At 35.1% G+C, this 20,462-nt stretch overlaps 7 protein-coding genes across 9 annotated transcripts; 5 read left to right on the plus strand and 2 right to left on the minus strand.

Moving 5' to 3' along the window:
* Positions 1-897: 897 nt before the first annotated feature.
* LOC123003970 (dynein regulatory complex subunit 2-like) lies at positions 898-6,982 on the minus strand. Its single transcript, XM_044397057.1, is given in 7 exon segments — positions 898-1,606; positions 1,608-1,636; positions 1,638-1,838; positions 6,229-6,452; positions 6,500-6,638; positions 6,683-6,796; positions 6,842-6,982. Coding segments are annotated over 7 exon segments (1,557 nt in total).
* Positions 5,408-6,232, plus strand: LOC123003972 (general odorant-binding protein 71). The gene is made up of 3 exons (XM_044397061.1): positions 5,408-5,537; positions 5,587-5,740; positions 5,784-6,232. The coding sequence occupies exons 1-3, from the start codon at positions 5,493-5,495 to the stop codon at positions 6,182-6,184; spliced, it is 600 nt and encodes a 199-aa protein (XP_044252996.1). The 5' UTR covers positions 5,408-5,492; the 3' UTR covers positions 6,185-6,232.
* A 69-nt stretch (positions 6,983-7,051) lies between the features above and the next one.
* On the plus strand, positions 7,052-8,693 carry LOC123016384 (dynein regulatory complex protein 10-like). The gene is made up of 5 exons (XM_044416744.1): positions 7,052-7,385; positions 7,428-8,098; positions 8,147-8,364; positions 8,411-8,461; positions 8,506-8,693. The coding sequence occupies exons 1-5, from the start codon at positions 7,080-7,082 to the stop codon at positions 8,667-8,669; spliced, it is 1,410 nt and encodes a 469-aa protein (XP_044272679.1). The 5' UTR covers positions 7,052-7,079; the 3' UTR covers positions 8,670-8,693.
* On the minus strand, positions 8,663-11,016 carry LOC123016383 (switch-associated protein 70-like). The gene is made up of 4 exons (XM_044416743.1): positions 10,878-11,016; positions 10,432-10,595; positions 9,044-10,292; positions 8,663-8,996 (listed from the first exon to the last, which is right to left on the minus strand). Exons 2-4 carry the CDS (start codon positions 10,528-10,530, stop codon positions 8,749-8,751), a joined length of 1,596 nt encoding a protein of 531 aa, XP_044272678.1. The 5' UTR covers positions 10,531-10,595; positions 10,878-11,016; the 3' UTR covers positions 8,663-8,748.
* Positions 11,017-12,375: 1,359 nt separating this feature from the next.
* LOC123003725 (putative inorganic phosphate cotransporter) lies at positions 12,376-15,471 on the plus strand. 2 transcript variants are annotated; one of them, XR_006412648.1, is made up of 7 exons: positions 12,376-12,792; positions 13,824-13,960; positions 14,006-14,318; positions 14,365-14,585; positions 14,632-14,781; positions 14,836-15,208; positions 15,257-15,471. XR_006412648.1 is itself a non-coding variant. In XM_044396685.1 (7 exons), the coding sequence occupies exons 1-7, from the start codon at positions 12,711-12,713 to the stop codon at positions 15,395-15,397; spliced, it is 1,422 nt and encodes a 473-aa protein (XP_044252620.1). In that variant the 5' UTR covers positions 12,387-12,710; the 3' UTR covers positions 15,398-15,471. The 2 variants fall into 2 exon arrangements, 1 of the variants encoding a protein (XP_044252620.1); XM_044396685.1 differs by having other exon boundaries at positions 12,387-12,792; positions 14,831-15,208.
* Positions 15,472-15,625: 154 nt separating this feature from the next.
* On the plus strand, positions 15,626-17,663 carry LOC123003785 (putative inorganic phosphate cotransporter). Of its 2 annotated transcripts, XM_044396777.1 has the most exons (8): positions 15,626-15,646; positions 15,725-15,938; positions 15,988-16,124; positions 16,174-16,860; positions 16,914-17,046; positions 17,097-17,341; positions 17,388-17,508; positions 17,555-17,663. In XM_044396777.1, the coding sequence occupies exons 2-8, from the start codon at positions 15,887-15,889 to the stop codon at positions 17,590-17,592; spliced, it is 1,413 nt and encodes a 470-aa protein (XP_044252712.1). In that variant the 5' UTR covers positions 15,626-15,646; positions 15,725-15,886; the 3' UTR covers positions 17,593-17,663. The 2 variants fall into 2 exon arrangements, with proteins under 2 accessions (XP_044252712.1, XP_044252713.1); XM_044396778.1 differs by lacking the exon at positions 15,626-15,646 and having other exon boundaries at positions 15,713-15,938.
* A 1,084-nt stretch (positions 17,664-18,747) lies between these two features.
* LOC123003852 (putative inorganic phosphate cotransporter) lies at positions 18,748-20,387 on the plus strand. Its single transcript, XM_044396876.1, has 5 exons — positions 18,748-18,793; positions 18,847-18,983; positions 19,034-19,717; positions 19,767-20,144; positions 20,189-20,387. The coding sequence occupies exons 1-5, from the start codon at positions 18,748-18,750 to the stop codon at positions 20,381-20,383; spliced, it is 1,440 nt and encodes a 479-aa protein (XP_044252811.1). The 3' UTR covers positions 20,384-20,387.
* The last annotated feature ends 75 nt before the right edge of the window (positions 20,388-20,462 follow it).

The raw sequence follows: 20,462 nt of genomic DNA on the forward strand, positions 1-20,462 counted from the left end.
AATTACCGGTTGTTTTCTCTTTAAAATATTTTGTAATCGGATCATTTTTCATAAACTGTCCAATTTTTAACTTGAACTGAAATTTTTAATCAGAAATTAGTGATTTGAAGAAATATGCACAAATATGCAATATTTCCTAAAATATGCACCAAGTTGCCAAAATATGCAAAATATGCATTTTTTATTTGGCTTATTTTAATTAAAAAACATTAGATATACATAGAAAACTTACAATTTTGTTGATATACCTCTTAATAACAAATATGCATTTTGCATATAATCCGAGGGTGATTGATAAGTCGCCTATATTTGATTCGAATTGTTTAAAATATTGAAACTAAAGAATGGCAAGTTGCGTTTCAGTAATAGGTATACTAAAAAAATACTGTAGAAATATTCATGAAATACAGGATGATTCAGTTTGAGAAAAATCATTCTGTATTGAATTGTAATTACAGCGAATTGCAGTTGCAATACCTAATACTATCTATTGAAAATTCTAAAATAATCTAATATAAGAAAAAGTTTTGTTATACAGCGACACAAACTTGTATTTTTCCTGAATTACTCGTACTTAATTTATCTTAATTAAATTCTGTTAAAATCGAGGCAAAATAAAATAACCTGAAAAAACCTTTCCAACATATGTATTTTGAAGTGTTTATTGTTTTTGTAATTCAAATACACTCAATCGGAGCATAAATTACTTAAAAGATCGATAAAAAACCTAATTATCAATAACTTTCACATTATCTTAGAGTCATAACCATTTAATTTACTTATGAATGAATCGATGAAACTCATAATTTACAATTATTGTTGTTGGAACACCCATGGTCATTGAGATTACATCGTAGTTGGTTGATTCAAGGTTAAACATTGTCAAGGTCAAAAATCCTAGACCAAAATTCTTCTCAGGGGTGCTGATTTGGCCCCCCGAGTCTTTGAAACAGCTCTTGTTGGCACTTTACTCGCTGGAGTTTGGTCCAAGGCTACTGCTTCCAAAACCGCTCTAATCATCCCTCTTATATGCTTATTCTGACTTTGCAATTTTTTTTTCTCTTCTTTCATCCCTTGAAACTCTAATTCAACCCTGTTGTAAACAACCCAAAACTTCTCCATGCAGTCCAACAACGCAAACTCCTTCTCGACAATGTCCTCGTGAAAGGGCGAACTTTGGGGCGACTTGACCGAAATCACGACTTTTTTCACCTCTTCAGGGGCACTTTTCGCCGAAGACCTCCGTCTCATCTCCTCTTCCTCCTCCTCATCAATACTCAAATCCAGAGGCTCTTGGGGCACCCATTTGATGATTTTCTCCCGCTCTGTTTCAAATTTCCGACAAGTCGTCGCTAGATTAACAATTTGCGACCCTCGAAGTTGAATTCGTTGCAAAAATTCGATACTTTTATTCGAAATGCGTGTCAGGAAGCGTAATTGTTGCTCATCTTTGGCCACATCTTTGCGGAATTGCTGTCTCACGGCGAAAAAACTCGCCGTTTTTTCTTTGATGCTCGATTTGAGACCGGCGATGTGTTCGGTGCGTCTTGTGGTGAGATTTTCAAAGTGTTGAGTCAGACTTTTGATTTCTTCCTGTAAGAGGGATTCCGGAAATTTGTCGAGGTTTTGTCCGATTTTACCTCTTGGAGTGTTATGCGCTCCTGGTTGAGGGCGATCTCTGCAGCGCTCTCGGCGTCTAAACGTTTCAATTCTGCAAGATGCAGACGTCTTGCGTCCGTTTGGGCAACGTAGGACTTTATTGCTGCGGCTATTTGGCCCCAGAGGGCGGCGCCATGGGCCTCGCGACGCTTTTTGTAAGAGGCCAATTCGATGCGGAACTGCCAAAAGCCAACAATGCAAATTACAAAAAAAGAAAAAGCTATTAAAAAAAAATAGAAAAAAGAGCAATTTAATCGAATTACAATCATTTCTTAAAAATCGAAATATCAAATGTAAAAAAAATACAAGATTACAAAAAATAGTAGCACAATTTTTATAAATTTCTAATTAAAAACTACTTAATTTTGTTGCAGTTTTAAAATTTCTAGATTTTAATTCAAATTTTAAACGTGTTTGTTAAAAAAATGTGTATGTTCGACAGAATGTTGTTAAAAATACCTTTAAATAAATAAATATTACAAAATTATTTCAAGTGTTATTTTTCCTTCAAATTGTTATACGAACTTCTGACTAAGGAGTATTTTGGGTTGCAGCTTCGAAAATATTCGAAAAAATTAAGGGTGTCCGCGACCAACGATTCGAGACGTTAGTATATTGAAAACAAAATTACTCTCTTAATATGCAACAGAATTTCATGTATTATACATCAAAATAAAGGTTTTTTAAATCTACAGGCCGATACGTTGAGATTTTTTTTTTAAATTCAATGCTTTTAAAAAAAGAACAAAAATGCATAAATGGTGAACTTGAAAACAACTTTACTCAGTCATTTTTCAAGTAATCAATTTCGGTTTTTGTAAGATAATTTAAAAGAATATTCTATAGGCCGATGCGTTGGCCTTTTTTTAAAAAAGTCTTTAGTTTTTGAGATATTGTGATTGATGTAAAAGTCACGATATTTAACGGTAGACCTAAAGATTCGTTTTAGGGTTTTGGTATTTATTACAAAATATTAATTCTTAACAMATTCAACAAACACCATGTAATAAAACACTGTTGTTTTTAAATTATTAATAAATATATTTTGCCCAAAAATGCATTCTAGTTCATTGCTTTTACCACTAGAGGCGCTGTCAGGATCGAGGGTCTATACCTGCCCTTGTACCAACCCAAGCAAATAACGGATTATGGTCATCTTTATCATGTAATTAGCATAATAATTTTCAGTTATTATTATTAGAAAACTAGAAGCAGAAACATTTGACGTGAAATGAAAAAACAAKTGAATTTTGTTGGAACTGTACTTCTATCGAATGTCCCGAGTTTAGTAGACCTGACSATTTTTTTTCGAAAAAAATGTGTGTCTTGTGGGGATCTAAGATTATTTATTATCTATGAGAGTTTTAATAAATAGCAACAATAATCAGACAAAATAATTTATTGTACAACAAATTTGCACCTATTATTAATTAAACAAATTTCGCCACGATAGTAACTAAATTGACTTATCCGTTCTGAATAACTATATTTTGGGTATTAAGTACCTAATATAACCATTTTCATACTATTTTATTGGGTCCAGCAAAGACTCATCTTGTTTCGAGAGCGTATACAAAAAAAATATTACTTTTAAACAAATGCTCGCCAGAAGTCCCAAGTCTCAAACAAATATTTTTTTAACGGGGCATCTATGAAAAAAAAATATTGAAGAGATCGTTTTTATTTTAATTTATCGTTGTTCTTCATAAAAAATGATTCGGCCTATCACAATCTTTTTTTATAAGAAATAACTGTAAATGTTAGTTAGTGGTACCCGTAAATGTGGTCAATGTCAAAAAATTGTAATGGAAAACAAGGACACTTTTAAACTAAAAGAAATCATAAATGCCCCTCCAAAGAATATGCATTTTATAGTGCGCATTGTAAATTTGATATTTAGATGTACGGACACGGAATTTTGGACGATTTGTCATTCGGTTGACTTAAAATGTAAAACTGACTTTATGTGAAACTTTTTTTTTTAATTTTTGTAGTTTTTATGCTGACAGCTGAATAAAAATGACAAGAATTCAAAATAAAAAAATAATAATTATGTATTAGGAAATCGACGCCAAAAATAAATTTCAACTAAATCTTTCAAGTTTTAGATCCAAACGTCAATCTTAATGACACTAAAGCGTGGCTTACGTTGATATTTTTTGAACTGACATATCTTGATGTCTAAAATTTTGAGTCCACAATTGCATAAGTTTGTAATTTTTCCGATTGTAAAAATTTTAATTTATGGAATTATGTCTTGTTACTCCATACAAAAATTTAATTTCCATTGAAAATGGAACCTGTGAGCTTTCTAATTAGTAAATATGTACAACCTATCAAGTAGATAGGAATAATTATGATTAGATTTTTTTTTAAGATCCAAAAGTCAAAACAATATTTAGCTTTCTAAGAAATTTCTGGAGCAACTTCCACAAACTCAAAGCATAAAAATATTAGCGAACTGATCTTTTACTTTTATTACAATTTATTACCCTTACTAACCCAACCCCTGAACGCAGGTAAAGACTGAGTTTGGACCCTGCCTAGGGTGTATTGCTGGTTGCTTTTGAAAAAGAATAATAAGTACTGAAAACCGACTTGCCCGTTCACTCCCGGACAGCCTTAAAATTAAGTTTTAGAATTTAGTAATCTAGTCTAAATTTTTTTTTATCGGTTTAAGACTAAAGAATGTAATTAGACAAAAAAAAATTCTCTATTTTTAATTTAATTTTTTTTTCTGTAAAAAAGCATTTTTTGTAGTTGAAAAGCAGTAATGGTAATAATTTTTATGCAGTTAATTTCTTAATATAGGTAAAATAAGTACTTTTCTTTTCATCTTTTCACAATTAACAACTTTTGTCAACAAATTTACTAATCACATTGCACAAGAACAAATAAGTGTAAACAATTCGTTATGATAACAATAATTTTTATTTTGTACTCAATGTTAATGAGTGCTTTAATCAACTAATTTCAGTATTTCAGTTCAATAAAGATTGTTTATCTACTCGTTAAAAACGTGTATAATATTTCGTTTTATTTTGTTCTCACCTACCAGAATTTCTTGAATATAAACCGTAGATAAAATTTACTTTATTTCAGACTACTTTAGTAGAAGACTACTTTATCTACTAAAATTAATTGATAAACGCACTCTTTAACATTGACAACTAATTTTAGTGGATAAAGTAGTCTTTTAACGTCTAGTAAAATAAAGTAATTTTTATCTACTGTTTATATTCTTTATTTTGTACAAGAAATTCTGACAGGTGAGTACAAATAAAATGAAATATTATACACGACGATAAAGATTATTTATCTACTCGTGAAAAACGTCCACTCGTTATTTCGTCACTCGTAAACTTAAGCTTTTCACTCGTAGATAAACAATTTTTTTATCGTCTTGTATAATAAATAACTATTATTTAATTTAAAAAAATCTAAGCAAAATTTTGGAAGCAATGAATCGTATTTTGCCACGCCTTTCTCTTATCTCTTATCTAATCAAATCATCTTCCCGAATTAACGTCAAACCTAATCTATTGACGCATTCTTTCAGAGTAATCACGAAATTATTCCGAAAACAATCTTTTTCGCATGCAAAACGCGATCATGGCGTAACAAAAAGCACGGAAATCCATTTTCAAGAACACTGAATGAAACCTGATTGATAAATTGGTTCTGTGACAATTCAACTCTTTTGTCCATTATTAGCATAATATGCCATAGATCCTATTAAAATAATTAACGAGAACACAAACATCCATCAACTTAAATATAAAAGAAGACCTTAGCACCGATCTAGTTTTAATCTATCAGTCGCAAAAACCGCAATGAAAATAATTTTCGCAATTGCTTTTGTCGTATACTCAGTTGAGGTAAATTGAAATTAAAAAAAAATGCAATGTGTTAAAAAACGAATTTTAGGGCCTCGACTGTGGCATTCATATTAACAAAAACGACGCCCTTAAGGCCACAATTAACAAATGTTTGATCAGCAATAAGACACTTGAGGATTTGTGGGACATGGCCCCCATGTCGTCCGAGTCGGACTCGAGCTCAGAGGAAGTGCCCCCAGTTGGTGAGTAGCCCACTTTGTAAACCAAACCAAAGTGATTTTCCAGATGGCAAAATGTTGCAAAATTTCCGAATCAAACGTGCTAGTGTGAGGTTAACCAACACAGAAGCAACAAACGAGACAACCCCCGAGCCCAAAACTGTCTCAACCGAATCCCAAGCGACCGAAAATTGCATAATTCAGTGCATTTTCGACAATTTGCAAATGACAGACTTGACCGGTTATCCAGTCCATGCAAAAATCCTCGATGGGTTGCTGAAAAACACCACAAATCGGGAATTGAGGGATTTTTTGCAAGACACCACCGACGAGTGCTTCCAACAAATGGATAAGGAAGATACGATGGATCCGTGCTCGTACTCTAACAAATTGGTGACTTGTTTGGCCGAAAAGGGGCGCTCGAATTGTGCCGATTGGCCGGTTGGGGACCTACCTTTCAAACCTTAATTTTTGTTGTTAAATTTTTTAGTGTTAAATAAATAGGTGCATACTGTGCTTGTTAGTTCTTCTTTCTTCTTCAAGTAGCGCTCGAAATCGGCTTTGGCCGCGTCTTTGGCTTGAGAATTTTGGCCGAAAATGACTGTTTGGAGGTGCTCAAGTCTTGCAATGCTATTTTGGACGATTTCGTCGTGTTCTTTGCCACTTGTGGCCAACAACTCCTCGAGATCCTTCTGATACTCCTCCTCCATCACGGCCATATATCTCTCATGTGAAACTAAAATCAATACCGTTAAATTTTGTCATGTCTTACGACCCAACAACCGATTATTTGGTCGATGTGAGTCACATGTGACTGGAAGTTATGACTGTACTGTTCTTCAGCCATCTCCAACTCCTCTAAAAGTTTCATAATTGTCCGATTTTTGTACTCCAAAGTCCGGTCCATAAACTTTTTCATGTGCTAATAAACTTAAATCAAGTGTTGTGCTTATTATTACAACAAACCTCAACATCCTCTCTCATTTCTTTGCATTTATTCAAACGCAAAATCTGGTGCCAGTGTTGGTTGATTTTGGCCAAATTGAGACGCGAGAAGCCATCTTCGCGTTTGATTTTGTGCTGAAACTCAAAATTCTAGCCAAAAACTCCCCAGATTGCAGTTACCTTCATGAAAATCGCAATGAGTTGCTCTTTGCGTCTCCGTGCTTCTTCTTCAATGTCAGCTTTGTGTTGAAGATACCTCGCCCGTTCTTCATCGCTCATTCGCGCTAAACGATTCGCAAGGGATTTTTTCTTGCCACCCATCGTGAACCGGTCTTCACTACTGTTGCAAAATCAAGCTTTCTTCGTCGTCATAGAGTTGTTGATGTTTGTATTGATTAGTCAAAGTGACAAATTCCAAATGAGTGCGTTTAAAGATGATACAGAATACGAGAATTCTACGTACGAATTCCACTTGCAACGAGAGAGAATCAATAAAATATTCGACGAAACTATACAGAAATTGCGACTTTTGGCCCACTTGCCCACTGTGGTTGAAAATGATGGTGAAATCTTGCACAAGTTTCTCTCGGAGACCGAAGCCGATTTTGTTACTCTTGTGTGTCAAGAACAACAACCATTTTCCAGAGAAATGGTCCAAAATCGGTCCGATTTGACACTAATTTGCAACATGTTGGAGCGAATAAACATGCACGATCCAAAGAAGGTGAGTCAACTTGGTGAAAATTTAACCTGACTGTTTTTTCAGGGGACTACATACACTAGTAAGAAGAGTCGAATGTTTTCGGGTCTTGAACACTTTGATACACATGTAGCTTACGCTCTTGATATTGTATTCAAATCAAAGCCTTTAGTGGAGTATATGAAAAGTTTAGAAGATAAAAGTGATTCCCTAATGAACACTTTTATCGACTCCATGGTCAAGTTGAAGAAAATCGTTGAAGAAAGATTAAGCGTTTCAGCATCTGAAGAAATCAAGAGAGAGAACGATCTCAAAACGGCTTACAGATCAAGCATGATGTTATCTGATCTCATCCAGGAACTCGAAGAGTTGCTGGAGAAACAACGACAAGAATTAGGCCGAGAACACGACCGAAAAGAAGAAATTTTACGCGAATTGGCCGAAAAAATTGAAACTCTCAAAGAAAAATCACGGAAAGATATCAACCGTGTTGTCTACGATACTGAAATTGTGATGATGAAAGATTACAATAAGAGTGTGGAACTGCAGGCTGAATTATCAGAAGATGCCAAAGGTGCAACCGAACAGTACAACTCCTTACTTGAGGATCATTTACACCAAGAGAAACTCCTCAGGGCTAAAAGACTCAAAGTTGAAACACAATTAGCGAGTTGGGTTGCAAAATACGATAATGATATTGGGGAAAAACAAGCAGAGTATGACGAGCTAGATGAAATGTAATTAATTGTATCAAGATTTTTATCTTTTATAATTTCTACTTGCAGTTACCAGAAGGAAAAAAGTGAGTTGGATGAGTTGCAAGAAAAGTTCGAAGATCAAGCTGAAGAGTATCATATTCTAATGCGAGAGAAAGAAGAAGAAGAACAGAGAATTTATGAGGAAAAGGCGTGGATCTTTTTACAAAATCGGTCAGCTAGGAGGATACAAAGGGCGTGGAGGGCTTATCGAGCCCGGAAATTGGCTCGAAAAAAAGGGCGAAAATGTGTGTATAAGTCAGCTTTTGATCCTTTCTTACAGTTTTTTTACAGCAAAAAAGAAAGGCGGTAGTGCCGGTAAAAAAGAGAAAAAGGGTCCCAAAGGTACAACTGATGATTAGTGAACAGTGTAAATTTAGCGCTTTCAGATAAGAAGAAAAAGAAGAAGGAGGAAACAAAACCAGTACTGAAAGCTGATCAGGATCCGAATGCTCTTCTCGAGGGAAAATACCGAGAGTCGATTCTTGGTGAAATGAAGTCGACTGAAGGTTTTGATAAGAAGGATGTAATGGTTGATTTAATAAACGATTAATTATAAAAATATATTACAAGTTATTGTTATAAAATTAGTGGGTAATAAAATCGGAATGAGCATTCTTCAGTCTCCTGTATTAGTTTTTGGGGCGTCTCAGAGTGGCAGCTCTTACTTCTAACAAAACTGGTCTTTCTTTAGTACTTGGCATAAAAGAATGGGCTCGTCTGACTCGATCCCCTTCTCGAATTGGTACCACTTGGTACAATCTCGCTTCCATTACCTCTCTTCGATCTTCTGATAGTTTAATTTTATCATGGGCTATTTTCAACTGGACATCCAAAGCTTCCCTCTCTTTTTCCAACTGGGCCAAACGCGACTCCGCCTCTGGAAAAAATAAATTAAAGTCTGGAACGTACCCCAAACCCACTCACCTCGCAACTGACGCTCTTTCTCGCTTTGCAACTCCTCAAACTCCTTTCTTTTGCCACGCTCCTCCTCTAAGAGAATTCGTTGTTCTTCTTGGAGCCGTTCCAATTCTTCTCTTTTTTCCCACTCTTCGGCCAAAACTCGTGCTTGGAGGGCCCGAACAATCTCTTCGTCGCGTTTCGCTTGCGTTTCCTCCTCAAGTAGACGTTCCAATTTCGCCCTCATTTGCTCCAAATCGGTCAATTTTCGCGCTTCTTCTTTCACAACAGCCTCCAACTCCTTTGCTTGTCCTTCAGCGGCTTGTCGAGCACTGCGTTCCTGTTGCAGCTGTGCTCTTGCTCTCATCATTTCCTGAATTCTCCCAGCTCTTTGCATTTTCCTGCGCGCAACTTGAAGTCTTTGGTAACTCTGACACCCTCCTGAATGATCAGCGGCGAGTTGTAGAGCTGAAATCCATTGGACTCGGGTCATGTGGTCCGTGGTGCCCAACTCGAAGCTTCTTTCAGGAGTATGGAGGATAATCCGGTAGCCGGATTTGGCCTCGACTCGACTTCCGGGTTCGATGGGAAGTGACCCACAACGTTCTTTTTCGGAGCGAGTTTTGTAATAACTCAGCTCGGAAGGTCGGAGAACGAACCAATATTCACGCATTGTGGGGAAAATGTAGCCTTTTTTGGTCAAATAACCTTTCTTGATGACGTCTTCGACGAGGGTCTGGTAGATGTCAGTGACGGCTTCCGAAATTGCGAAATTGTCCTTGACTCCGACTAAAGAGCGAGATTCTAAAACTGCAATAAAGGGAGTTAGACGGAAACTTCCCATTGAGATTGACAAGTTGGTGAAATCTTCCTCGTCCCAGGGACATCCCAAAGAGTTCGCCAAAGTTTGGGCAATATTGTAGACTTCAGAAGGGTGCAATAACACCTGATAAGTGTCCTCATTGTGTTGCTCTCGAACTAAATCACCCAAAAGACAAAAGATTCGGAAAATTTGGAAAAGCGATTCATCAGAAAGTATCTTGTTGTCTCTTTGAACAAACTTTTTCCGGCAAACCAGCCAACAAACTTCCGCGATTCGCGCCTCATAATCTCGCAATTCCGCCAAAGGGAGTTTGTTAGGCAGCGAGGAGAAAACTTCTTTTTGCAAATAAAACTTGTACTGGTCGAAGTTCAAAGTGGCTGTGCTTCGGAAATGCTCCAACCCTCTTTCAACCCCATACAAATCCAAAATCGTACCAATATTCGCCGTCAAAACCTACAAAAATATAAATAGAACATATGAATCAGCGCGATAACAACAATTTCAAGCAACCTTGACATACACTTGAGCGCCTGCTTGCCTTATACGGTCAACGCGACCACATGTCTGGCTTAAAGCCCCAAATTCGACTTACCTTAAGTTTGGACTTGTGGACGTATCCCGATTTGTCTTGTTGCAGGGCGTCGAAGGCTTGCCACACACAATTTGTTACGTTTTCGAGAAGCACAGCCATGTTCTCCACTGTTCATATGTGAGTCACTTAAGTCACTACGCCCACGGGATAAACGGGATTTCTTCCTGTCGAGGGCACCGATTTTCAGTGATTAAGATTTGAAAGGCAATGATCCGACTTAAGCGAGATACGCGGAGGTGATTAAGGGGGGGCGAATTGTGTCAATAACTAAGGAAATTACGACAGGGTTATCTTATCGGGCGTTTGGGCTTAAGTTTGACTAGCGCACGTCTCATGAATTTTTTTATTGTTAGTTTAAGTTAAATTAATTAAGTAATTTAAATTCACAAAGAAAAAATTAAAGCGATTTTTTTTAAAGTTTTGATTATGGTGCTATTGCTACTTACAAAAGTGTGAAGTGTTTGAAATGGAAAAAACTATTAGACTGCAAAGAATTTCAAGTACCACTTATATTATAAACAAACTAATAACAATATCAACAAAAAACGCAAGCAGAATGTGTTGGTTTTAAACTTTGATCGAATCCAGTTTAATTTCCACAAAATAAATGAATGCTGTAACGCCTGATATCAGACAACCAGTTATACAAAGCAAAGCAAAAAACATTGTCTAAATATCAACGAAATGGAAATACAAATAAAAACTGAATTGTTTTCTAATTATTGCCACATTGTTGTTTTTACATAAAATTGGGATTAATTAAGTAGTGACCGATAAATTACTGATGTTTCTCTGATTATCTTATTTGTTTAATCAGTACACAAACAAAATGTTGGGATTTTATTGCAGTTTATTTCGGGAAAGTTGATCTATTTTGAGCGTAAATATTGAATAATAACTTAAATTGACTAAAATTATCAGCGTATAATTGCGCTTATAAGAAAATTAATTGTATTATTAATTTTAAATTAGAATCCTTGATTGTAGTATTTTTTGTAAATTGTTTTAAAATAGTTGCACGAATGAATTCAACGCCATGAAAATAAGAATTTCATCAAACTTGACTATTAATTTTTTTAAAGCAGTTTTAAGACACAACGAGTCAGTATATTTTCGAATGTTTATCGGTTTGTTTTTTAGTTTATTAATAAACTTGTTTAATCTTTATTTGAGAAATAAAAACTTTTATTTGTTTTTTTTTATTTTACCTTAATATGTATTTTCATATCAATTAAAAATGTTTATAAAGATTGTTATTTTTCAAATAAAGGTTTCATTTAACTTACCTTAATATTTTCATCAATTAATAATGTTTATTAAATGTTATTGTGTATCAATTTATTTATTTAAAATCTCATAAACTTACAAAAGCTTGAAATGAAAACTTTTAGGCTTGAGGTGTATAGTTAATAGCCTTGAAAAAAGGTCATGATAACACTATCTTTGAAAACATTTAACAATTTTGTAATTAATACATTTTTTCTAAGACTCTGTTTAGCATCATTTTGGGGTTTTTTAGTAATCTAAAAATTAAGCTTTAATTATATCAAAGTTTTTTATGTTTTTTGCTTCTAGAATGGATTTGATCTCGAGAGAAGGTATTTGCTGGAAATTATACCTAATTGTAATTATCATTACCAGATTTTTAAAATAAAGTGATTAGTTTTGTTGAAGTTAACAATTATTTTTTATTTTTTATTTTTTTTCGAAATAGGAGATTTTTTGCAAAACTGGTCATCGTTTGATTACATCATTACAATTCCCAGCCAATTAAATTTCAGCTCACAACCTGTCACCTTGTCCATCACACTTAAGTAAAATTTACTTCCTGTCACATCACACAATACCCTGACAACTTTCATTATCAAGTCCGTCAAAATTTTGCATACCTTAAGGCTACAATTTCTAATCTGCATATATCCAATGATCCTTGCCTCCAATCACTTATCAATTATCATCCACTTACTCGAATTAATATGGGCTAGAGGTTATCAAAGGAGTACCAGAAATCTTCCTATTAATAATTTTGTCCCAAAAATAGAAATTTTGAGGGCTTTTGAAGGGTGAAAGTTACTAGAAAAAAGTTGTTTCGTTAAGGACAGAAGTCGAAAGTTTTATTAAAAATCAAATTCAAAAAGTGACAACACACGCAATAAGTGTTAGAGGTCATGTGGTGGTGCACTGAGCGCTTACAAAATAATTTGACCACAGTTTTAATCGTGCAGTCAACCACTCGGGTTGGAAATTGAACCCTCTGCAAAGTGGGACAAAACATCAAAATGTCGAAAGAGACTTTAGAAATGGGGGATTTGGAGAAAAAAGACGAAAACCAAAAGCAGAAAAATGTTGTAGAAGCGCCAGGTAAGTCAGTCTTAAAAATCAACTAATCTAGTTTGTGAATTTTTAATGGATTTTTTTTCAATATTTGAGCCAATTTCCTGCTTCACTCAAAAGTAGTAAAATTTGTGTCTAATTAAATTCTTGTACAAAAACTCGAAAAAAGTGCGTTTTGCTTGAATAATTACCAAGATAATTAGATTCCTGGTAGTGGTTTTAAGTAGGAATTTATTTTAATTTCCTGAATGGTAAAAATTACTGTATTTGTACTATTTTTAAAAGATGTTTTTATTTTTACGGTCAATTAGACTTGTGATTTTAGTTTATCTACGGATGGAGAGTACACAGCCATAATAAAGGAAAGTTTTCCTTCGAGGAGTTGTTGATTGTTATTTACATTTTTTCAAATTGTAGAATTCCCACTTTAAAATAACTGAATAATTTTGTTGATAACGCAAACGGTGTCACCAATGACTTGACATAAATATCTTTTTAATTTTTGATTTTCAAGAGCAACTAGAGTGCCCATTTCATAAATCCAAACTTAAGATATTTTTCAATACGAATTATATCAATTATATTATTTGAAATGAATTGTCAGTTAAAAAAATGATTACTTTGAGGAAAAAAAACCCTACCGGGAAACATGAAGATTTACAAGTTTTAGTATTTTTCCTCTTTTGATTAGATAATAAATTTTGAACCCAAAATTAACCTTTCTTTACAATTATGTATTTTGATAAATGAGTTACAAAGTTTCAAGGAGAATATCAATACAAAACTTTTGTTTTTCTATTTTGTAAAAGACAAGTAAATTAATATTTGTTATTGTCAAACCGACACGAAAAAACGATAAAATTGTGTCTACAATTACCACAGATGAAATTTTATTAGTTTGTTTCATATTTGAAGGCCACTACTTTTTCCTGGAGTAAAATAAATACAAGTATTACCACAATTCTGCGTCAAATTATGTAACAATTTCTTAGATGGAATAATTAAACCCATCACGGTCAAGGCTAGACTCAAATTTATTTTTGTCTTTTTGATTCCAGACTCTTGTTGTGGAGTGCGACACTTCCAAGTCTTCCTCACCTTCCTCCTCACTTTCATCGCTTATGGCATTAGAGTCAATCTGTCGGTCGCAATTGTGGCAATGACCACGAAAGCCAGCGAGAACCCTGATATTCCAGTAGGTCAAACCCCCTCAAAAAAATATTTTGTAATAATTTTGTAGATTTTCGACTGGCACAACAAAAGTATCATTCTCTCATCGTTCTTCTGGGGGTACATTATACCCCAGGTGGGGGCCGGCCAATTAGCCAAAAAATTCGGCCCCAAATGGTTCCTAGTCGCAACAATGTTCATTTGCTCAATTTTTGGCCTTTTGTTACCAATAATGGCCGAAACGATGGGTTCTGAAGGAGTGATGGCATCGCGAGCCTTGCAAGGCTTCTGTCAAGGCTTTATTTTTCCTTCAATTCACAATTTATTGAGCTATTGGGTTCCAGTTTCCGAGAGATCACGTCTAGGAACATTTGTTTATGCTGGTAACAACACCGAAATTAAATTTTTTTGGACTAAAACTGGTTTCAGGGGGTCCTTTGGGTACTGTGGTTTCCATGATCGTTTCAGGGATAATTTCAGCAAGTTGGTATGGGTGGCCTTTAATTTTCTATGTGTATGGAGTATTGGGGATTCTATGGTCCATAGCCATGGCGATTTTAGGGTCAAATAAACCGTGCGAAAGCAAAATAATTTCAAAAGAGGAACAAGCATACATTGAGACTAGTTTGGGGCATTCTTCCCATCAAAAGGTACGAGTTTTGTGCTCCAATTATGTGATAATCAACTCCATTGTAGCCTTTACCAACTCCTTGGAAAAGCATTTTGACTAGTTTGCCTGTCTGGGCAATCCTCGTAACTCACTGTGGTCAAAATTGGGGTTTTTGGACCCTAATTACCGAAATTCCGTCATATATGAACACAGTGATGCATTTCCAGATTAAATCAGTAAGTGCCACTTGTATAAATCTAGCCAAATCTGACTTAACTCACTTAGAACAGCTACTTAAGTGCCTTGCCCTACTTTGTCTTATGGATCCTCAGCTTCGTCTTCAGCGGGTTTGCAGATTTCCTCATCATCAAAAAATACACTTCGTTGGGAGCCACAAGAAAAATTTTCAACTCGATTGGTCTTGTTTGCCCCGCAATTGCCCTAGTTTTCTTAGGTTTTATGGACGAGGAGCACAAAAACCTAGCTATAGCCCTTCTTGTCATAGCAGTTGGTTTGAACTCGGCGATCTATTCAGGGTTCAACGTCAACCATATGGACATCTCCCCCAACCATTCTGGTACATTAATGGGCATCACTAATTGTGTTTCAAACATTTTTTCACTATTGGCACCGCTTTTTGTCCAAGTTGTTGTAACAGATGAGGTTTGTTTTTGCAAAGTTTTAAATTGTAATTAAAATTTGGAGTTGCAGAAGAACACGTTGCAATGGCAGGTGGTGTTTGGGGTTGCGTCAGCCATTTATGTCGTTAGCAACTTTGTGTTTGTTTTCTGCGGAAGTGGGGAAATTCAAGAGTGGAATAATGAAGGAAAGGAAGAGAGTGAGCAGGTTTAACTAGGTTCAATTTGCAACAAAATTTTGCTGTGATAATATTAGTGTTATTGTGAAATATATTATAAATAAATGAATGTCACTTAGTTTTTTTCCATTTCCAACAAATTATTTGATAAAAAAGCTCATAAATCGGCAATTTTTAAAAGCAATATTAAAAAAAATTATTTATCACAAAAACAGATAGTTATATTTTTTACCTGTTTCGATAAGCTTTATTCTGCAAATTTGGTCAACTAGGTTGTAGCTCTAGTAAGTTTCCAATTTTCCTTGAAATGTCTCCACAAAAAATGTAGTATCAAACAATAGACCAAATCGTGATTATTTTAGCCGCCTTGCATGCCCGACAACTGATCACAATGAGAAAATCCTTTATCATTTTCAATGACTCTCATTCTGCAAAAATGTATTAGCACAGATTAGTTTTTATCTACAAGTATTTTGCTTGTTATAAACTCCACGCGATCAATTGTTCATGAAACTCCACCAAACATGACACAAACAGATTTAGAAAAGGCCCCAGAACCACAATTTCCAAAACCCAGTAAGTAGGATTAAAAATAAAAATAAAAAATTCTACAAAAAATTTTCAGAGCAATGGTTTGGTGTTCGTCACATCCAATTCGTGATCTTATTCTTCGCCACGATTATCGCTTATGGGATTAGGACCAACATGTCGGTTGGGATTATAGCGATGATGGAGAAAGACCCCCCAGATCCCAGCATTCCCGTAAAACACTGAAAAATAGCTAAATTCAGAACTTGAATCTAAATTTCAGACGTACCCAGACTGGACTCAGAAAGAAACCATTCTTTCGGCTTTTTTTTGGGGATATGTCATCCCCCAAATCGGTGCCGGTGCTGTGGTAAAAAAATTCGGCCCTAAATGGTTTCTGGCAGTCACAACAGCCATTAATTCCCTTTTTACGCTTTTAATCCCAGTCATGGCTGAAAATTTGGGCGAGAATGGGGTCATAGCATGTCGGATTATTCAAGGCTTGAACCAAGGTTTTCTCTTTCCGTCTTTACACACACTTCTTGGAAAATGGACTCCGTTGGCTGAGCGTTCACAAGTTGCCAGTTTTGTGTACACTGGGGGTCCTCTAGGTACTGTTATTTCCCTCCCAGTGACTGGAGCTTTTGCCGGTTCGAAGTTAGGATGGCCTGGTGCGTTTTATCTTTATGGGAGTTTGGGACTGGTTTGGACTGTTTTATGGGGGTTTATTGGGGCTGATAGCCCGAGCAAACATGGGGGGATTTCAAAGGAGGAGAGAGAGTATATAGAAGGTGCAAGTATAACCAGTGAAGAGAAAAAAGAGTTAAAAACACCTTGGAAGTCCATATTCACTTCGGCGCCTTTTATTGCTATTTTAGTAGCCCATTCTGGGCAAAACTGGGGTTTTTGGACTTTACTGACCGAGACTCCATCTTATTTGAGCGAAATTATGCAGTACGATATTAAGGATGTAAGTCCAAAAACTTTTCGTTTCTTAAAAGTTGTTATCTTTTTTCTTAACAGAATAGTCTCCTGTCAGCATTACCTTACCTCGTTCTGTGGCTTCTAAGCTTTGTTTTTAGCCCACTTGCCGATTATTTAATCGTCCGTAAATATTTATCGATAGGAAACGTTCGAAAACTTTTCAATACTATTGGTATGTTATTTCCTCAATTTAAGTAACAAAAATCAATCATTTTTATTTAGGGTTGATTATCCCAGCCATCGCATTGGTAGCCCTAGGCTTTGTTGATTCATCCCAAAAAGATTTAGCTCTAGTCTTACTAGTACTAGCTGTAGGTTTTAATGCAGCTGTATATAGTGGTTTTAACGTAAATCATATTGATTTGTCCCCGAACCATGCAGGAATTCTTATGGGAATTACGAATAGTTTGTCAAATATTTTCTCAATCATTGCACCATTAGCCATAAAAGCAATTCCATACGAACAGGTAAGTTTAAACGTCTTGTAAAAAAAATAAAATGATTGTTTTGAAGAGTGACCCAATTTTGTGGAGATATGCGTTTTGTATATCAGCAGGCATTTATGTCGCCGCTGATATTTTTTACGTTATTTGTGCTTCCGGAGAAGTGCAACCGTGGAATACTGAGGGGGAAGGTGATTATTCATTTCTATGTTTCAGTATTTTGATTTTTGATTTTAGATGAAGTTGTGGAAGAAGTTCAGAAGGATGCCTTATAAAGCATAAATTGTGAATTATTTATTGTGTTTTGACATCTGTTGTAAAGATGAAATACAAATTTTTAAAACTAGTTTTAATTTTATTTATTTAAATAAAAACAAAAAAAAATTATAACAATAATTATTGTTATCATTTATAATTGATAACTCAGTGTCATCATCAGACTTTGGCAAATTGATGTCGCAGGAATAGGCAACCAGTGCGTTCGGCTAAAGGCAGATTTTAATATAAATAATTATTATAGTTACTATAATAATTATTATAATTACTAAATAATTATAAATTATTACAATTACAAAGTAATTATAAATTATTATAATTACTAAATAATTATTATAGTTACTATAATACAGTGCGATCGAAAAGTCTGTCTATCAAGCAAGCGTAGAAATTTAAAACGTATGTCTGTGGAAGATAAAATGTCACAATGACAAATGAGAAATGTCAAAATATTTTTATGTGAATTATGACAGGAAACCGTGGTGAACGATTTTTATGAATAAACACCAACAAAATTTTATTTTAGTTTGTTTTGAGACGTTTCATAGAATAATTCAATTTAATTAGCAGAATGTTTAAATTTTTATAAAATAATTTTTTGACAATCTAGATAACATACGAACTGCCATGCAACATACGTCTTCAACTTGGACGTCTACTTGATAGAAAGACTTTTTGATCGCACTGTAGAATAATACACTGTGAAATCAATTGGTTTATTTTTCATTAATTAGTGTGAATAAATTTGTGAATAATAAGCTAATATGGACCCAAAAAGGCGACGCGACGGCTACAGCTAGTCGCAGCGGTTGCGCAGTAGGCTCGTGACATCAATTTGCCTTACTCTGGTCATCATTTATCTAATCTAAAGATAATAGTTACAGAAACTTGAAAAAATAATTAGTTGCATCAAAATTATTGCACCTGGAAATTTTTCGCCAATCAACAACAATATTGTGTTCCTTGAAATTTTTCCTCACGCTGATTTAATCTTGACCTCTCTAACAAAGTACCAAATACGATAAAAAATCAATTGAAATGCAAATTGCATGCGTTCAATAATTGATTAGATGTTATCAAAACAATGACATATAAGAAACCTCAAAGGGGTAATTCTCCAGTCAAAGTGGTTACGTTCGTAGTAAAAACCAAGGATGTCGGAAATTAAAATCAACCTCGAACATTCTAAACCAAAACCAAGTAGCAAATTAGTAAAAAATAGTAAAAACCAAAATGATTTCTAAATTTTGTAGAAAAAATGATCGGATTTCGACATTTCCAATTCGTTTTGTTGTTTTTGATCCAATTTGTGTTTTTCGGAATGCGAACATCCCTGTCAGTGGCTATAATTTCAATGACTGAAGAGTCACCCCCAAGTAATAGTATTTCCGTAAGTACCACTAGACGCACCCACCCAATACGTTTAAAACCCATTTTTAGACATACCCACAATGGGACAATACGGACACAATTTTATCATCTTTTTTTTGGGGGTACATAATCCCACAAGTCGTCGCAGGCCAACTTAGCGAACGATACGGACCCAAATGGTTCTTTGTTGTCACTATGATAGCAGGTTCGATTATCAACATTGCAATACCAACAATGGCTCAAATTTTGGGTTCCACTGGAGTCATAATATGTCGGGTACTTCAAGGCATATGTCAAGCATTTATGTACCCAGGAACCCATAATCTCCTAAGTCAATGGACGCCTGTTTTTGAAAGATCATTAGTGGCAAATTTTGTGTATGGAGGTGCGTCTTTGGGAATTGCAGTTTGTATGCCTGTTACTGGGGCTATTTCTGGATCCGAAATGGGGTGGCCAGTTGCGTTTTACATCTATGGGGGTTTGGGAATTGCTACAGCAATAATTTTTATCATTTGGGGCGAAAACTCGCCTTCAGATTCCACGAAAATATCAAAAGATGAGCAGAAATACATCGAGGCTAATACTGATATTAGTTCGGGAAAAAAATTCCCAACTCCCTGGAAATCAATCCTGAGGTCAGTACCAGTGTATGCAATGCTGGTAGCTGGGATATCGCAGTGTTGGGGTTGTTTTACCCTTTTAACAGAAATACCAACTTACTTGAGCAATATCATGAATTTTGATATAAATTCAGTGAGTACTAAAATATCGAGTTTTGCTAGTTTTGAGTCCAAATTTTTAGAACAGTCAATTATCAGCACTGCCCTACTTTGCTCAATTTTTCGTCGGACTTTTCATCTCCCCCTTAGCCGACTTCATAGCAGCCAAAAACATCGTTACTATTTCAACTTCTCGCAAAATTTTCAACTCTTTGGCGTCATATTTGCCAGCTGCGGCGTTGATTTATTTGGCTTTTTTGGAAAATTTTGAGACTAATCTGGTGATCACGCTTTTGGTAATTACAGTTAGTACTTCACAATTTGCCCAGTCAGGATATTGGATCAATTTAATCGACATTGCCCCAAACCATTCGGCAACACTTCTTGGAATGGTCAACGGTACTAACAATATTTTTTCGCTGTTGGCACCACTAACTGTGGGATTTCTTGGCAGTGATAAGGTGCAAAATTGATAGAGTTAAACGTAAACTAACTAGAGTTTCAGAAAGACCCGATTTTGTGGAGAAAAGTTTTCCTGCTGGCAGCAGTAATTTATGCTGTTTGTGGTACTTTCTATGTGATTTTTACGTCAGCTGAGGTGCAAAAGTGGAACAACATTGAAGAAGATGATGAAGAATCTGATAAAGGATCTGTTATAATTGAAAAAGAAAAAAAGACTGAATTTTTACCAAAATGTTAATTTTTGTATGTTAATAAAAATGATAAAAAAAATTGTTTTTTGTTACCTTTGAACATCATCAAGTCATCAAATGTTGATT

Source organism: Tribolium madens, unplaced genomic scaffold (assembly GCF_015345945.1).
Source record: "Tribolium madens isolate multiple individuals breed KSU strain unplaced genomic scaffold, Tmad_KSU_1.1 Scaffold_1;HRSCAF=32;Tcas5.2_LG8, whole genome shotgun sequence".
NCBI lineage: Eukaryota > Metazoa > Arthropoda > Insecta > Coleoptera > Tenebrionidae > Tribolium > Tribolium madens.

Bases quoted from the DNA above. Each gene is read 5' to 3' on its own strand.
- LOC123016383 (XM_044416743.1), bottom strand. From the start codon at position 10,530: ATGGCTGTGCTTCTCGAAAACGTAACAAATTGTGTGTGGCAAGCCTTC. The intron at 10,293-10,431 runs GTAAGTCGAATT...ATATTTTTGTAG, and splicing joins TCCACAAGTCCAAACTTAAG to GTTTTGACGGCGAATATTGG. The intron at 8,997-9,043 runs GTGAGTGGGTTT...TATTTTTTCCAG, and splicing joins GAAAGAGCGTCAGTTGCGAG to AGGCGGAGTCGCGTTTGGCC.
- LOC123003852 (XM_044396876.1), top strand. From the start codon at position 18,748: ATGTCGGAAATTAAAATCAACCTCGAACATTCTAAACCAAAACCAA. The intron at 18,794-18,846 runs GTAGCAAATTAG...TAAATTTTGTAG, and splicing joins ACATTCTAAACCAAAACCAA to AAAAAATGATCGGATTTCGA. The intron at 18,984-19,033 runs GTAAGTACCACT...ACCCATTTTTAG, and splicing joins CCCCAAGTAATAGTATTTCC to ACATACCCACAATGGGACAA.
- LOC123016384 (XM_044416744.1), top strand. From the start codon at position 7,080: ATGAGTGCGTTTAAAGATGATACAGAATACGAGAATTCTACGTACGAA. The intron at 8,099-8,146 runs GTAATTAATTGT...TTCTACTTGCAG, and splicing joins TATGACGAGCTAGATGAAAT to TTACCAGAAGGAAAAAAGTG. The intron at 8,462-8,505 runs GTACAACTGATG...TAGCGCTTTCAG, and splicing joins AGAGAAAAAGGGTCCCAAAG to ATAAGAAGAAAAAGAAGAAG.
- LOC123003785 (XM_044396777.1), top strand. From the start codon at position 15,887: ATGACACAAACAGATTTAGAAAAGGCCCCAGAACCACAATTTCCAAAA. The intron at 15,939-15,987 runs GTAAGTAGGATT...AAAAATTTTCAG, and splicing joins ACCACAATTTCCAAAACCCA to AGCAATGGTTTGGTGTTCGT. The intron at 17,047-17,096 runs GTATGTTATTTC...ATTTTTATTTAG, and splicing joins AAAACTTTTCAATACTATTG to GGTTGATTATCCCAGCCATC.
- LOC123003725 (XM_044396685.1), top strand. From the start codon at position 12,711: ATGTCGAAAGAGACTTTAGAAATGGGGGATTTGGAGAAAAAAGACGAA. The intron at 14,319-14,364 runs GTAACAACACCG...AACTGGTTTCAG, and splicing joins AGGAACATTTGTTTATGCTG to GGGGTCCTTTGGGTACTGTG. The intron at 14,782-14,830 runs GTAAGTGCCACT...TAACTCACTTAG, and splicing joins TGCATTTCCAGATTAAATCA to AACAGCTACTTAAGTGCCTT.
- LOC123003972 (XM_044397061.1), top strand. From the start codon at position 5,493: ATGAAAATAATTTTCGCAATTGCTTTTGTCGTATACTCAGTTGAG. The intron at 5,538-5,586 runs GTAAATTGAAAT...AACGAATTTTAG, and splicing joins TTGTCGTATACTCAGTTGAG to GGCCTCGACTGTGGCATTCA. The intron at 5,741-5,783 runs GTGAGTAGCCCA...GTGATTTTCCAG, and splicing joins AGAGGAAGTGCCCCCAGTTG to ATGGCAAAATGTTGCAAAAT.